Here is a 16,178-nt window from a genome sequence, read left to right as displayed (position 1 = left end):
GCTCTTCTAGGACGCAGTGCAACTTCCCTTAATAGGATATCCTTGCCATGATGTTGAATTAGCGGCACCCACAATTACATTCAGTTCCTGCAGGGAGTCAATGTCTATTGCTTGCTTTAAACACTTTATAGAAGATAGTACCACCAGTCTTTAGGCCTGTTCCAACTTGGTTATTCGAGAAAATCGTTTTGAGATGCCTATTATAAAGCGAGGTCTGTCACGAAAAGCTTAGAGCTACATGGCGCAGAATACTAGGGTAAGGGCTGAGACTTCTGGAACAAACCCTGGGGGAGCTAACTTACTGAATGAAAAACCAAACCATTTTTACTTAAATATAATAAATCTTTATTCAAATCACGAAATCTCTAATATAATACATACACGAAACAAGTCATTATAGTTGCTAAGAATCAACATGACTCCCAACATTTTTATTTTTCTTTTGAGATTATCGACAAAGGGAAGTTAAAATCTGAACAGTTCCGACATGTATGTAGATAACGTGGTATGTTGTGATAAATTTTTTAAAATGAGTCCATCCTTCAATATCGCCCTAGAAAGTCACTCACTTTAGAAAGTTTATTTTTCCTCTCGCTGAACAAGACACGAATACGAACGATATAATTTCATTTAAAATGGAGAGAACGAAGTACGGACTACTCCGAGCCACCGTGCTTTAGGGCTTAACACTTTTTATTTTCGTCTTAAAAATACTGAAGGGGCTAACTACGGCTAAAACATTTACTTTTTTGACATTCACTTAGAACATGATCAAGTTTCGTAGTTAGTAGTGCTGTCAGAGGGCTTGGTTCCGCGTAGGTTTTTGGGAGGGAGTGCGCAGTCGCAGTAGTCCTACGATGAGCCTGGGAAGCATTGCAAAAACAGAATCGTTCCTTGTTTCGGGAACAGTCTGGCTAAGTTTCGTACATCTAATGGTCTTCTGTGAACACTACTTTCCCGCTAAGTTACTTTTGTGTTCCAAACCTTATTTGCTCCTCCGAAAAAGCTAAAATTGAGTTATCTACGCGTCTCAACGAATAGAGAATAAAATTTAGAATTCCACGCAAGTTTTTCAAGCATGCAATCACAGCACTACTGACTTTTCTTACTATATTTTGTCAAGGCGTGCACTTCGTAAGTTTTCGTGTTCTATGCTTTCATACGAACTACGCCTAAGTTTCAATCATAAAATCTTCTTCGTCGGTCGTTGAGCTGTAGTAATCATATGGAAAAAAATGTTAAAAATTATATTGAAATCATAAAAAAATTACTGTGGCGGCTGATAGCTGTACGGATAGCTGCCAGCAGGTGGACCTTGTGGTCCAGGAGGTGGCATCTGACCAGGTGGTCGATAGCCTTGATACCCTTGCGCAGGTGGATATTGTCCCTGCGGCATTGAAGCATAGCCTTGGTGATGATAACCATGCGAGGGGTAGCTTCCCGGCCCGGCGCTTGGAGCGTAAGGCTGCCCGGCCGGAGGAGCCACGTAAGTTTGAGATCCAGGCGGAGGTTGATATTGCGTGGGCACAGGAGCTCCGTTTGGAGCGGGGCTGGCTGTCGTGTTGGCGGGAGGAGGAATCTGCTGTTGGGGCGGTTGTTGAGTATATGTGGTTGGAGCACCGGAGGATGCGGGAGGCGAAGTGTACGGGGGCTGTTGGTTTGGAGGCGCCGTAGTGATTGGCTGCGGTGGACCGGTTGCATACTGCGGGCCAGTCGTTGGAGGATGCTGCTGGGGTTGGGAAACTGGAGGTTGATTCGATGCGTTGCTAGTCGGGGCCGACGGAGCGTTGTTGGGTGCTCCTGCGTTTTGACTGGGTGGAGGAGTCTGACCGGGACCGGGTGAGGAATTGTAGTTGTTGGAATTATTCGAGGCAGCGGGATTGTTCGGAGGAGGCTGCTGGGCCGGCGGCTGCTGATTAGCCTGCGAGGAAGGAGGCATTCCCATGGGCGGCTGTTGCGCACCTGGATAGCCAGGATTCTGTTGATATTGCGATTGAGGCTGGGGCGGATAAGCAGACTGCGAAGCGCTGCCTGGTTGTGGGTAGTTGGGTTGGCCTGGAGGAGGTTGCGAGCCCGGCTGACCGTAATTAGCTGGAGCGCCGTTCGGAGCATAACCATAGCCCATGGGCGGTGGCGGAGGTCCACCCGCTCCTTGAGATGGATACTGACCTGGTGGCGCTTGAGCTCCGGCTGGAGGTCCGTACATCTGAGGAGGTGGCTGCGAGCCTTGAGGATTTGGACCTGGTGGGTAACCTCCCGCCGCTGGAACCTGATGTTGAGTTGCATTCGAGTACGCGACACTAGGAGGAGGTGGGCCACCACTTGAAGAAGCTGGCGGCATTCCTCCGTGATGATAGGCCTGGGTATTCGGAGGATAACCTTGACCCGGCGGGCCGTAGGGCGGCATGGAACCTGGGTAGCCTGATTGTGGTTGATAAGGCTGTCCTTGCGGTGGATAACCTGGATAATGCCCGTGTTGCTGGTAGCTTCCCCGATACGGTTGTGGTGGCGGTGGTTGCTGGGGTTGTGGCTGTGGTTGGCCGCCCGGTCGTTGCGGAGGTTGTGCTGAAATAAATTCATGAATCTTCAAACAAATTAGCAAAAACAGACAACTTACCCTGCGGTGCATTTGGTGGTTGTTGTGTTGTTGGAGGCCCGCGGTACTGCCCTCCTGCAGTTTGCGGCTGAGCAGCTGGCGCCTGCATCACACTAGTTGGCTGCGACGATGTCGGCGGTTGGTTCTGGGGCGTTGTTGGCGGCATATTCGGATGCGAGACCGGTGGCGGTTGATTTGAGTATGGCATCGGCTGATTAGGAGCAGGTCCGCCTGGTTCATTTCCATGACTGTGCGGTGGAAGTGGCGGCTGCGTGGGATTCGCGCCAGGCATCATCGGGTGCGGATTTTGGTTCTGCTGCAAAATATGCGGCGCCTAGAACGGAGACACAAACTACACTTATTCACCGGCAACCAGATGAATGTTTAGACCTTACCGGCAAAATCTGCGATAAATTCTGTGTTGCATCCGCCAACTGCGCTAGATACACAAGATTTCGATGCAAAGTTTGGTGGTAGGACATGCATTCATGGGCCTTCCCCATGTTCTGATAATCTTGAATGGTTTGTATTAGGCCCATATTTTCATCGAGAAGCTTCTGTATGTGCGCGGTGCTGGGTGGTGGCGGACCACCTCGTCCGGGCGGTGGTCCAGGTGGTCCGCGTTGAACCGGTTGCGGTGGCGGAGGCTGTGAAGGAGGCGGTTGCTGTTGCTGCTGCTGGGAGTAGGCTACCGACATCTTGCTCCCAACTTTATCCGCGCACAACTATTGAGGAGAACTAGAAAAAAGCAAAGCAAATTAGATAAGCACTTAGACTATAATCTAGAAATACACTCACCTATTGCAAATTCAGTGGAAAATGCGATTCAATTGAAGCTTTGATTCACGGAACAAAATCCACTTGTGAGGACATCGTCAAAAAGACGCCATTGGGTGCGTTCAATGATCACTTCGGTAAACATGTCAAACGTGAATTTCAAAAATTTTACATTATAATTTTTGTGTTCGCCTATTCTCTTTTAATAATTTAGAAATCTAATCTAATTAAGGCATGCTTTCTCCAATAAAATCATTAAGTAAAATAAAATCATATTAATTTTGTTAATTGACAACTTTTCTTTCCAATTCAAAGAAAATGCTCAAAGGTAATTGCCAAAGTATAAACAAGAAGAAGAACCGTCTGACAAGTTGGAGTGATTTGCGTAAAATTTTCGATTGAGCGGTGTCATTACGATACAAAAAACTAATTTATAGCGAAAGTACGAGTGTGAGATCGGGAAAAGTACTTTCAAAATGACTGTATCAAACAAGGTAAATGACGTTTAGTAGAAATTCGTGAATGAGAGCATATTTGAATTGAGTTTTATTGCATTTACAGATGGACGTGGACCTCGCGAAACCCACAGGCGAGGGTCTGCGTTCGTATTACATCCAGAAAATTGAAGAATTGCAGCTGATTGTGGCGGAAAAGAGTCAAAATTTGAGGCGATTGCAAGCACAGAGAAATGAACTGAATGCAAAAGGTAAACTTGGAGTAATAAAGAAAGTCGAGAAGTAGAAAGACAAGTGATGAAAGTGATTTGTATATTGAATGGAATCCAATAAGATTCCTTGGTAAAATTGAGAAACGCTGGATTGAGAATTCCGCGGCTTTTCTAGAGTTTTGTGTCTTACAGGATATTACGGAAATTAAGTTTTTTTTTTGTTAAAATCGATGATAGAAACGATATTACATCTCATTATCCTTTGTTTGACAACTTGGCAATATTCGAGGTTACTTTATTCTCGGGACCAGTAGAGGTTGCTTTATAATGATTTAGTCTGCATTCTCCGCTTGTTGTAAATGCGAATACCGGTTGACGGGGGAACATCTATTTGAGTTGCCGGACGGAGATACAGAAAACAATGTGACTCAAAATGGCAACTAATATAAAGACTCCATCGCTGCCAGAACTTTTAGTTTTTTAGCCACATTTTCTTTTGTATCTCCGTCGGTGGATCAGTGCTCACTGGTGTGAAGGTCGAAAGTGGGGAATTCCCGGTGGAATAAAGTTCTGGCTGAGGTTGTTTACAGCTAGTTTTCCTTGTGCTTCCTCAATCATCTTTCTTGCCTCCTCACGCTACCTTTTGTCAGCCCCTACAAAATTGGTGCCGGTTTATCAATGTGTGCGATGAACCGTCTGATTGCTGCAATACATTTTTCGCTGTTAGATCGCTAGCGAGCTCAAGATCTACAGCCTTTACGGACAGACATACAAACACAACTATATTTGCTTCGGTGGTCTTGCCCCCTCCCCCGTTATTCCAATTAATCGTGATCGGCTCAGCGAAGACAGCGCCAGTTCGAACAAAGGGTTTGCCGGGTTGTACTCGTTCGTACCAAGTACCAGATATAGAGTGGATGTGACTCACTCTATTAGCGACAAACACCTTCCACTTTGCCGCCGGACTTCGAAGCCATTGTAGAACGATCGTTGGGTCCGTCCAGGAATAGGCACTTATATTATTCCAACCGTGGGCCTCTAACGTGGTTTCCATCAAGTCACACAACAGCACCGCGCTGCACAGTTCCAAGGGCGGGATTGATTGTACTTTCAACTGTGGTGGAACCATCACGTTCTTCAATGCGCACGTAAATGACTACTTCATACGCGTAAGCGGGCTGAACTGTCGCAGTGTAACCACCTTGGAAATCTCCTGCAGAACTGGTGACTGTGACCGGAATGTTCGTCATTTCCCAACGAGTTCTTTTTCTACTGGTTCATCCCAATTCGTTTATTGTAGCCACAATTGATGGATCCATATTTTGCCTCCGACGATATATGATTGCAACCATCTCATCGGGTCGAATAACTTTGCAATCTCAGAAAGAAGCTGATGTTTCGTTAGCGCATTATTGATAATTTCTTCCAGCTTGACTTTGGACAGGAAAGAATCTCTTGCTGGATGTTACCGTAACCCTAATATTTTGACGTGCTCCTTCGCATCGATGTTTAATGATACACTTGTTTCCCGGTCAGAAGTAGGAATAGATTCTAGCAAATCAATTTACGGAAATGGAAAGCAAATAACATTTCCATTTCCGCAAATTAAAACATCCTTTTAGTAACACTTTTATAAGGTCCTGCGTTTCCTTGAGGGTATCTCTCCCGGTGAGGACATCATCCAAGTAGAAATCCTCTTTCAGCACTTCTGCTGCAAGCTTCGGGATGGTGGAGTTTTTCGTCATCTTCCAATTGATGGAGAGTCCGGATTACCTTACTTTGTAAGCCCTAGCGGTAGAATCCGTCACTGTAGTTAATTTGAAGTGTTTAAGGGTTCAGATGGATGGCTTCTCCACAAAATTCGTTGGAAGTTTTAATCCTGGGGTGTACCATTATTTGGCGGTACATTTTCTCTATATCAGCTGCCATTACATACCGATATGTCCTCCACTTCATCAGTATGCACACGATTCTGTTCTGGATACTTGCACCAATGAGTTGAGCGATTTGTCTGATGGTGTTAACTGAGATGCATTGAACATGACTCGCAGTTTTCTAGTTGCATTATCATCTTTGCACACAGCGTGGTGTGGCTCGAACACTGATCTTGTTTCGGTACATCTACCATGTGACCCAGGTTTAAGTATTCTTCTATGAATGCTATGTACTGACATCTCAAGGATTCGTTGTTTGTCAGCCGTTTTTTCAATTGTGCAAATGGGATATACCCCTTCTGAATAGAATTGCAGAAGGTTGTCCCAGGCTCAGCGTCCTGCTTGAACGGAAGTTGGACAACGTACCTCCCAGTGCTGTCTCGTCTAGTGGTTTGCCAATACCATTCAAAGGCTGCTTTCTCGTCGGACGTCACAGGTTGCTAAGTCGAAAGTTCATGCATTTCCCAAATTTTTTAACCAGTTGGTCATTAGTGTCATCCGTGGCTCGGTTGAGTGGTTTGGGACGAAGTTTGGCCCAGCAAAATCCATCCGAATCTAGTGTTCATTGCATAGGGAGATTCTCTCCTGAATCCTTGTTGCACGATGTCACTATAGGTATCAGCTCCTAGTAAAATGTCGTTCCGTCCTGGGGTTCCGCACGTGGGATCAACTAAATTTTTGCTGGGTTGGAAGGCAATGAGGCAGCGGATGAACTAGCCAAGAAGGGAGCAGGGATGCCTTTACACGGGCCAGAACCCTTCTGTGGAATCGGAAACGGTTTCATGGCTATGAATCTAAGAAACGGTTGAGGGAACTATATTGGGCGGGCCTACCAGGGATGGAGCAGTCCAGGGTGCTTATTGGGGGATACGAACCCATGCGTACAAAGGATTGCTTAAAAGTCACCAAAAAGAACCTCCGAATCATAGTGGGAATTCTCACTGGTCATTGTCGGCTGAACTAACACCTAGGGAAGCTAGGGATATCTACGGACACTGCCTGCGGGTTCTGTGACGAGGAGGACGAAACCTCTATGCACGTCCTGGGACAGTGTCCGGCACTTGTGCAAACTAGGTCGATACATCTGGGAGAACACTTCATACCAGATGCAAAGCTGAAACTTCTGGAAGTGGGGAACATACTAAAGTTCCTAACGGTTACAGGCCTGCTTAAGATACTATGATCAACAGGTACACTATAACCAGTAAAAGGGGCACAATAGTTCTTCAAGGACGCGGTGCGACTTTCCCTTAACAGAATAATAATAAGATGATCAACTAGTCCCAATGATCCGACATCCATTATTTGTTTGATGAAGGAATTGCATTCTTCCTTAGCCACTGGCAGTTTGTGGAATTTATGCAAGTAATTCCATGCCAATGCCCTCTTGTTATCAAATCGCTCTTGCAACATGCGTATTGCTGCGGCGTATTTTTTATTGCTCACGTTCTTGGGTTCGGCTGTTGAATCACTCTCGCAGCCTCACCTTGCAGGTGAGTCTTTAAGTAATGGAGCTTTTCAGCCGCAGATAACGTTTCGTTGTAGTGAATCAATGACGTGAACATGCGTCACTCACTGTACTGCCCATCAAACTCCGGGATCGACAATCGCTCCAATTGTACCCGATTTGTTGCTGATAGACCGCTGCTGTCTACATTGCGCCTGATGGATTCGTGCTTCACCATGCCCGTTTTGAACCGCGTGAAAAGGGTAAGTATGTTTCCTCAGCGGTCTCATATTCCTGCAAGTACGTCTTCCTCTTACTGGATCTCAAGACAAGTCCAAGATTGCCCCATTTTGTTTCTGGTAAGCCTGTTCTTCCAAACGCTGCAACCTCGCTTGAAAGTAGCCAAGGCAATGTCGAACCTAGCTATCTTTCAAGAGCTTTCTAGACAGTCTGCTCAGACTGCTAAAATTGTCCTGCTATGTGAGGATTTCTGCCTTCGTCATCTCAACACGCCACTGATATTCACGGATGTTACTTGTTTTTCTCAACGCCGGAACTTTGTACCTCGTTAACTTTCCTTAAAATCAAACAAGTTTAAACCGAATATTGCACTCTCACCTAAACTTTTAACGAAGTAAAAGACTTGTGTGCTTGAATCATATTAAATGTGTATTGTATTGAACACTTATTTTATACACAAATTTTGCTTACGGGTTAAGATGCTTAGTAGACTAAAATTCATAAAGTACAAAGAAAACAAAGGCAAACTACAAAGAACAGCACTAAGTCAACCCCGGGTCATTGCCAAGTTCGTAAATAATTTCTATGCTAGACGAGAATTTGAGCTGACTTTGTTCAGTTTTGTCTCGAATTTCTGAAATACATTCTACCATGAGCTCATTACCATTGTTGTTTGCCATAATGAATGAAACCAGACATTTTGGAAGCTTGATGATGTCAACGAAGTGGGAATTGAAATGAAGTTTGTTAGCGAATATTACACCCCGGTCTTCAAAGGAGGTCAGTAGTGGAGAGGGTAGTCCATTAAGAGAATAGCAAAAGGATGTTGGGGAATGTTTAAGCGAATAGCACATCCAGTGGCATTTGCTGACATTCAGTGTGAGCTTGTTAAGCGAACACCAACGGACCAAAGTACCAAGGTTGAACTGCAAGAGACTGTGCTCTCTGACGAAACATCGGCCAATAATTTAAGGTCGTCTGCGTAAAGCAAACACAGGCAGGTGAGGGTGGAGGCGAGGCCATTGATAAAAAAACAGGAAGAGTAGGGGGCCAAGTATAGAGCTCTGGGGACCACCAGAGGAAGAAGAGAAGGAACGAGATGAGTAACCGTAAAAAGAAATTCTACAGATAGGAGAAAAGACAGAAGATGATTGAGGGAGGGAAGTTGAGTTGAGAGAGTTTGGAGAGAAGAATATTATGGTCAACGGTATAAAAGGCTTTAAAAATATGAATAGCATGTACCTCTTATCGTGAATTAAAGCATTTAGCAATGACGTTGGGAAAGATCAAAGGGATTGAAGTCGTAGATGGATGTTTCGCGAAGCCATGCTGCTCTTTGCCAATAAGGTGACCGTACTGCGCGGTCAACCAGTCGTTGACATTTCTCTTGAGGATTTTGGGACAAGAGGAAAGGAGAGAAATGGGGCGGTAGTTCACAGCAAGAGAAGGGTCTCCGCTCTTGAGGATATGGATGATAAGGGCCTCTTTCCAGAGATGGGGAAAGTAGCATTCTTTTAGGCTTTTGTTGTTAATTAGGGGAGGGAAATGTGTTGTCTACAGTTAAGAAGGAATGGGTTAGGAAGCCCATCGGAACAGGTCCGACATTGATGTTAAGATTATCAATCAGGAACTCAACCAAGCAAGGCGTAAGGAGAGGAAAATCCAGAGATTCGGAGCAGTCTGCAGTTAGAAGAGGCGTGGAGGGTGGAGTGGTCGAGGGAGAAAACACTGAAGGGAAGTAAGAGGAGGGAAGGTCGCAGAATTGTTGTGGAGAGTTGGCCGTGGATTCAGCAAAACTGATAGAAGAAGGGAGAGATTGGGTGCTATTACGGAAATGACGCGTGTGGCACGAAAACGGTTTGAAGTTACTGCGGGCAAGGACGGCTTCGACGCTCAACAAGTACTTTTTATGCGCTTTTTTAATCATCGACTTCATAATGGACCACATCTTAAAGTGAGCAAGGTCTTCGTCATTCTTAGAAGCGTAAGACTTCTTTCGCAGTGCATGTTTCAGGCGAATGTAATTAAATTATTGTAATATTGTAAAAGGTGCTAAGAACTTGATCACACGTTGAATTGCATAATATGTGAACTTAGTTGATAGACGCTAAAGCTGAGTTGAGACCGTCAAAGTTGTCTTTGCGGAAGTTGAACTTGCAGGGAGCTATATTTGACTCGTCCTAAAGTAACAAGCTAGCTTTTAGCCACTCACTATAAGGAAATACTATCTCCAATAAATAACTAAATTACGTTATTATTCATTTTCAGTTCGCATGCTCCGCGAAGAACTTCAACTTCTTCAGGAACAAGGAAGCTACGTAGGTGAAGTTGTAAAACCAATGGACAAAAAAAAAGTGCTCGTCAAAGTCCACCCCGAAGGAAAATTTGTAGTTGATATCGACAAAAACATTGACATCAATGATGTGACTCCAAATTGTCGTGTTGCTCTTCGAAATGAAAGCTATACTCTCCACAAAATTCTTCCCAACAAAGTAGATCCCCTCGTTTCCCTTATGATGGTGGAAAAAGTCCCCGATTCCACATATGAAATGGTTGGCGGTCTGGACAAGCAAATTAAGGAAATCAAAGAGGTCATTGAGCTTCCGGTGAAACATCCTGAATTGTTCGACGCTTTGGGCATTGCCCAGCCGAAAGGTGTACTTCTGTACGGACCTCCAGGAACAGGGAAGACATTGCTGGCTCGAGCCGTCGCTCATCATACAGAATGCACATTCATCCGTGTTTCCGGTTCGGAACTCGTACAAAAATTCATTGGCGAGGGATCGCGTATGGTTCGAGAGTTGTTCGTTATGGCACGTGAGCATGCACCATCGATCATTTTCATGGATGAAATTGATTCCATTGGTTCGTCTCGTATTGAATCGGGTTCCGGTGGAGATTCTGAAGTACAGCGAACTATGTTGGAACTGTTGAATCAGTTGGACGGCTTTGAAGCAACAAAAAATATTAAAGTCATTATGGCAACGAATCGAATTGATATCCTCGATCCGGCTCTTCTGCGTCCTGGTCGTATTGACAGGAAGATTGAATTCCCACCACCAAACGAGGAAGCACGTTTGGATATTTTGAAAATTCATTCGCGAAAAATGAACCTGACGAGAGGCATAAATCTGAGGAAAATTGCAGAATTGATGCCGGGCGCATCGGGTGCAGAAGTGAAGGGTGTGTGCACAGAAGCGGGTATGTACGCGCTGCGAGAACGGCGAGTTCATGTCACACAGGAGGATTTCGAAATGGCCGTAGCGAAAGTCATGCAAAAGGACTCCGAGAAGAATATGTCGATTAAGAAATTATGGAAGTAGATTTTATTAGACCTAAAATATTGTGCGTTTTTTTGTAATTGTGTCCGCTTATGATTTCTCTCTTATTTTGATTCATATTTTTTCGAATGAATAAAATGATACGTTACGAAAATTGGTCAACTTTTATGTCGTAACCATGCAGGTTGTTCTCCCAGATCGATCAGGCTGCTTGGTCTCCTCTTAAATTCCTTGCCGAAGTATCTTTCAGGTCTTGAAACGTCATGGGATTGCTGCGTTTATATCTAAGTTAAAAATTAATTAAATTAATTCATTTGAGGATTGTTCCTACATTGGGTGCCTTTTGTCCTTTCTATGAAATCAAAGGACGTTGATTGAATGAATTCAGGGGGAACAGTACAAGTGTTAAAGTCACGCCAAATTGTATTGAAGTTTGTTGCACTGCAATACTGCAACTGCTTTTTCTGTTAACGATGGGGGCGGACTCGAATGCAACAGTAGACAATTTTGGGGTAGGAACATATAAATTTCGAAAGATTTTTCTACCTAAACCTAAACAGTGGCTTGAATAGAAACTGACATCTGGGCTACCTTTGGTTATTAAAAACGGTTTTTGATTAGTATGGGCAGGCTCCTGGACAACAGTATCAAGTTCCCAGCACGCTCGCTTCCTCCACCTTGAGCGAGAATTCCTGCAATGTAGAGTGAATAAGTTGGGCCTAGGCGGAGTGCGGTGGGACTCTGGAGAATACTTCTTTCCCGCTTGCAGCAGTGTGCGTCTGTACTCTGGAAAATATAATGGTAGTAATCGTCAATCTTTTGTTGGGCTATTACTGACGGCTACTGCAAGGCGCGTTCTTATGAACTCACACCAAATTTCTGAAATTATTTCCTTGCTCTACATGCACATATAATTTCTCCCAGCAGTTATCAACAAGTGTACACCTCATGTGTATACGAAGGTTTCAACACCCTTTTCCGATCCGGGATTGTTCGACTAAGTTTTTTTCAGTGCTTCGCAATATCACTCGGCGTTTATTGTGTTGCTTCCTCTTTTTCTTCAGCCTTTGTCCCGCTCACAAGCGGGGTCAGCTCGTCGTAATCGGTTTCGCCATTTTATTTAGTAAAAGTCTGATCTGATGCGAGGCTTCCATCAATCACCATTCAGTGTATAAAGCCGGGAACTTACCATTGATTTCAATGTTCAAATCAATCTTAGCGAGTGAATTCCAGTTAGCGCGTTTATTGTGTTACTAAAAAGCATAAAGTCGAATTACAATAATCGCATGGAATCCCAAAGCATAACTGCAATCATGCTATATTTATTAGAATTTGCAAGGGCTAGACAAAGGGATTTGCTGGTGACCACAGGACCAATGAGAGGTGGAAGAGGGTGATGCCCCCGGGCACGGTGTCTTTCGGAGAACTTAAATAGAGACTTCCATGATAATAGGAGGTCGCATAAGATGACCCCAGGCTTTACTCAAAATTTCACCCCGGGTCCGGAGTTCCCCTTTGTGGTTCTGGCTTTTTACATAATTGTTTATGTTATGTGTAGAGTGGAATGCCTAGGTATCCAAAAACGTATTCGGGGAAGGAATTCGCGGCAAACATCATTTCATTGCGTCCGTGGTCTTTCATCAGCATTTACGGAACCGATTTTACGCACTCCAATATCACGTTTGTTTGAAATCCTGTGAATGTTTTTTCGGAAAACCAGAGAACTAAAATCCAAATATAATTCAGAGTGATCCGCAGGTTATCCAGTATGGAGTGCTTAGCTTTCGCAAGGCTTTCTTTACTACTGGATTTCAAAATGACCAGCTGAAGCCTCCTTACCCACACACACAAAAGCAAGGAGGAAAAAAATAACAGAGAGTAGGCACATAACCAAGTTAACCTCCGAGCGCAGAGGAAAACAGAGCGAGTTCGAATGTCAATCTCTGCTAACCAGTCAGGGTAGTAAAAACATAAGCTTTTCAGATGTAACTACATACTCCTATTCAACGGCGTAAGCATTTCCATCTCGTGCTGAACGTCGACAACGGAGCCAAGTCGTAAGGGGAAGATCATAATCAAAGACGGTTGCAAAACTTACTTCGAACAACCGAAAGGCAAAATGTCTTAGATGGAAGACCCGACAGTATCTACAGCGCTAGCTCGTATGAAGATGGCCGTGGTGAAAAGGAAAATTCTGTCTGACGTGTAGAGGTGTAAACCCTACACTGAGCGTCACCTCACGAGTACCTTTTTGGACAAAGGAGTCTTGCTCATAACTTGGATGTTTGTTTTTATATGGGAAGCCCATGAAATGTATATTCACTAATTCATCCAGCTTATCCGTCGCATCAATATGCCAAGTCTTTGCACCTGTTTAACGGTGCGTCCGGCAACAAGTACGATCTCTCAGATAATCTCTCAATATCCACAAGAGATAACTCGGCACGTAGGATGCACTTTCTAATCTGGCATTATAACAGCATTCACGCCCTCCATAACAGCATCCACGATAAATTTCTTTACTCTTAAATCGAGTCTACTCCTGATGTGTCTTTCGAGCACTTTTCCGATCGTGCCAAGCATACACAGGGGTCAGTATGCAGACGGAAATTCAGGGTCCCCTTTCTGCCTCCTTTAGGCAAGCATTGCACACCAGCAGTAGGTCTAACTGATATTGGAACACCAGTTCATATATTTCTACCGGGATACCATCGGTATTTAGCTTCTTCTCCTTCATATTTTTCATAGTGGGGACTGCCTCCTCACGCTCTTTCATGGTGCAGAGCGGACAGCCCTCGACGACGACCCTGCTGTTGCCATCATGTGCTGATGGCAGAATGTTTAAAGAATAATGCCTGTACAATGCAGCCTATCTAGTCGGTATTAAATATGCAGGGTTTTGAGTCACCACGGATCCCCGTTTACCTCGTCGATTAGGTCCCGCCAACAGTATCAACTGCTACCCCACTACTCCCCGAAGTGCTTTTCAGCGTGACTCTGCCTGTTCCGAGAGCTTCGACGAGGCTTCCGATGTCCATCTTCGTGACGCTCCACATGCAGAAAGAGAGCTGGGCTGATATACGCTAACAAATAGGGTCAACCATTTCGAAAGATGTACTGGGGGCATTTTCCGATAAGCCTTTCAGAACGCGGCGTCAGTGATTCCGACACAAAGATTACACTTCCCTCGCAGACGTTGGTATAGATTCGATGTTTGAAACAACGAATCCGGTTCTCGCCGCCATTTCCAGGATCCGTTTCCTTCTGGGGTCTGGGTGAGGCACGGCCCATTTAAGGGCCTTAGTATTAAAGTCACACCCTACCAGAATTCGGGTCTCCATTAATAAAACATTATTTCTAAATACTGAATCTAGACAAAGGCATCTCCTCGGCCTTGGACAAGAACCCGAAGTCGGGTGCCGTCCCGAACCCACATGACAGCGATACCCGATAAGTTGAGATGCCATCAAGCTGAGTCCTTGTTCCGGTAGTGTTCGTTGGTTAGCACTAGATCAGTTTTTACCTTCGTAGTGAACTGTGCTATCAACTTGTGGGGGTACAGGGTAAGGGCTATCCGCATTTGTAGGAGTTTTCTTGCATATTGCTCGGCAAGCGAGTTTCGAGCCTCGGCTACCACCGGATATTCACGTTTGATGGCCTCCTCTACTTCGACTTTCTACAGTACATCTCGTACATAAGCTTTAGACTAGACACCAGACCCTTCTTGCTCAGTAGCCCCTTGGCCGCCCCGCAGAATATATTTTTGTTAGTTGTCTTCGAGCCTAACTCCACGAGGACTCCATCGCCCTTCCTTTTTATGTTTGGAAGATTCTCCTGCTCCACTGCCTTCTGGCTTACAGGCTTACTTCTTGCCTTCCGTCGATCTAATCAGCAAAGCCAACGGTCTAGTCCTTCTTTTTTTCCTCGTTTTCTGACGGTTTAGGACTTTGTTTCCCGTCTTCCTCTTTCCGCGTTTTCCCCAGTTCGCTTTGCGGTGAACTGTCTGTGCTTGATGCTTCCGCTATTTTCAGTGGGAAGCGCGGCTAGTTCTGCTTTTCGACGTTTCTTCATCTTCCACTGTGACCCATATTCGCCTGTAGAACGAAATGCAGTCGAGGATTTCTTTCAGTTCCATCAGCCCATTTTTCACGCCTTTTCTGACGTTCTTTCTGAGGAACATTGCTTGCTCTGGTAACGACTGCGTCTATCTCGGCTTATGTCCAAATCCACCTGCGCAGTTCTAGCGATTTTCTCTGCGTTTTTTTTTCCGGAATAGGAACACTGCCGGCCCGCACCGGCAACTACATCATTTTGCGAGACTTCCTCTTTATTTGGGCGTGTGTCTCGTCGGGTATTTCAGCCCTTACTATCTCTTTCACTGATTTCTGCGCAACACATTTTCGTACTGTACCCAAAAGCAGTCCATTTTTCCTTCTTCGCAGATATTTCATCGATTCGGTGAGTTTTTTTTACACTTAGTTTATCTCGGAACTCACGGACGGATTAGCGCTCGCTTGAGGCGACGCACCCTGACAGGGTTAGGCTCACATAACCGCATCGACGTCGGCTCCGGGAACTCAAAGTGTGTCCCGATGGTCTTCACCAAGAGGCTTTTTCAAGCTTATCACTTAGGACGCATGTATACTACTAGCTAGGAGGTCAGAACTACTTATCATACTTAGGTACCTCAGGGAAACCACTTCCCGTATCGTGAGTGACCCGTTAAAGATCGCAGACGACCCCCGCGTCACCTCTAACCTGAGAGCAATCGCTAGCTCTTTATATGCATCTATTCATAAATACAGAATGAGGGCGAATTATATTGGAGATGGAACTCGCCTCACTCAGGACTAAGCCCAGCCACTTTGTTTCTTGATTGAAAGATCAGAATCTGGTAGTCATCATCCTTGAAAAATTGGAAGCTTTGCCCAAAACGAGTAGTTTATGAACTATGACAAAATCGGCGATAGTTACTCCCAAATTGGTCCATTCTGGCATCAAGTCAATGGGTACTCAAGCCCTAAGGCTGCGTACCTAATCAACGGGTACAAATAGGATAATTTTTGTCAGTTAGAATATAAGCATGTGCGCGGAGGACGAAAATTACGATACATTCGACGAAACATTAATAGCTGAATGTTAAGGAGATGGAAATTGATGAGCTACAGTGCTAGACAAAAAATGTTCGCATTGCAGCTGTGAAGGAAAATCCAAGTTCAAAAGGGGTTTTCCGGCC

General features: G+C 44.8%; 3 protein-coding genes across 3 annotated transcripts in view; 2 read left to right on the top strand and 1 right to left on the bottom strand.

Moving 5' to 3' along the window:
- The window catches only part of LOC119657927 (post-GPI attachment to proteins factor 2-like), a 29,009-nt gene extending 25,189 nt beyond the window's left edge, over positions 1-3,820 (top strand). The window contains exon 5 of the mRNA XM_038065115.1: positions 3,689-3,820. Coding sequence (XP_037921043.1) covers positions 3,689-3,705 — 17 coding nt within the window. The 3' untranslated portion in view covers positions 3,706-3,820. The remainder of the gene's footprint in view (positions 1-3,688) is intronic.
- Positions 321-3,520, bottom strand: LOC119657925 (basic proline-rich protein). Its single transcript, XM_038065112.1, has 4 exons — positions 3,395-3,520; positions 2,992-3,334; positions 2,618-2,930; positions 321-2,565 (listed from the first exon to the last, which is right to left on the bottom strand). Exons 2-4 carry the CDS (start codon positions 3,292-3,294, stop codon positions 1,268-1,270), a joined length of 1,914 nt encoding a protein of 637 aa, XP_037921040.1. The 5' UTR covers positions 3,295-3,334; positions 3,395-3,520; the 3' UTR covers positions 321-1,267.
- On the top strand, positions 3,727-11,098 carry LOC119657926 (26S proteasome regulatory subunit 8). The gene is made up of 3 exons (XM_038065113.1): positions 3,727-3,867; positions 3,935-4,079; positions 9,930-11,098. Exons 1-3 carry the CDS (start codon positions 3,850-3,852, stop codon positions 10,982-10,984), a joined length of 1,218 nt encoding a protein of 405 aa, XP_037921041.1. The 5' UTR covers positions 3,727-3,849; the 3' UTR covers positions 10,985-11,098.
- The last annotated feature ends 5,080 nt before the right edge of the window (positions 11,099-16,178 follow it).

This window comes from Hermetia illucens, chromosome 5, assembly GCF_905115235.1.
Source record: "Hermetia illucens chromosome 5, iHerIll2.2.curated.20191125, whole genome shotgun sequence".
Taxonomy (NCBI): Eukaryota; Metazoa; Arthropoda; class Insecta; order Diptera; family Stratiomyidae; genus Hermetia; species Hermetia illucens.
This window is presented reverse-complemented; position numbering and strand designations above follow the sequence as displayed.

What these genes read in the sequence shown, in the direction of transcription:
- LOC119657925 (XM_038065112.1), bottom strand. Translation starts at nt 3,294, where the DNA reads ATGTCGGTAGCCTACTCCCAGCAGCAGCAACAGCAACCGCCTCCTTCA. An exon ending in ATTTATCGCAGATTTTGCCG is followed by an intron (nt 2,931 to 2,991) that starts GTAAGGTCTAAA and finishes TCTCCGTTCTAG; the next exon opens with GCGCCGCATATTTTGCAGCA. An exon ending in ACCACCAAATGCACCGCAGG is followed by an intron (nt 2,566 to 2,617) that starts GTAAGTTGTCTG and finishes AATTTATTTCAG; the next exon opens with CACAACCTCCGCAACGACCG.
- LOC119657926 (XM_038065113.1), top strand. An exon ending in AAATGAACTGAATGCAAAAG is followed by an intron (nt 4,080 to 9,929) that starts GTAAACTTGGAG and finishes ATTCATTTTCAG; the next exon opens with TTCGCATGCTCCGCGAAGAA.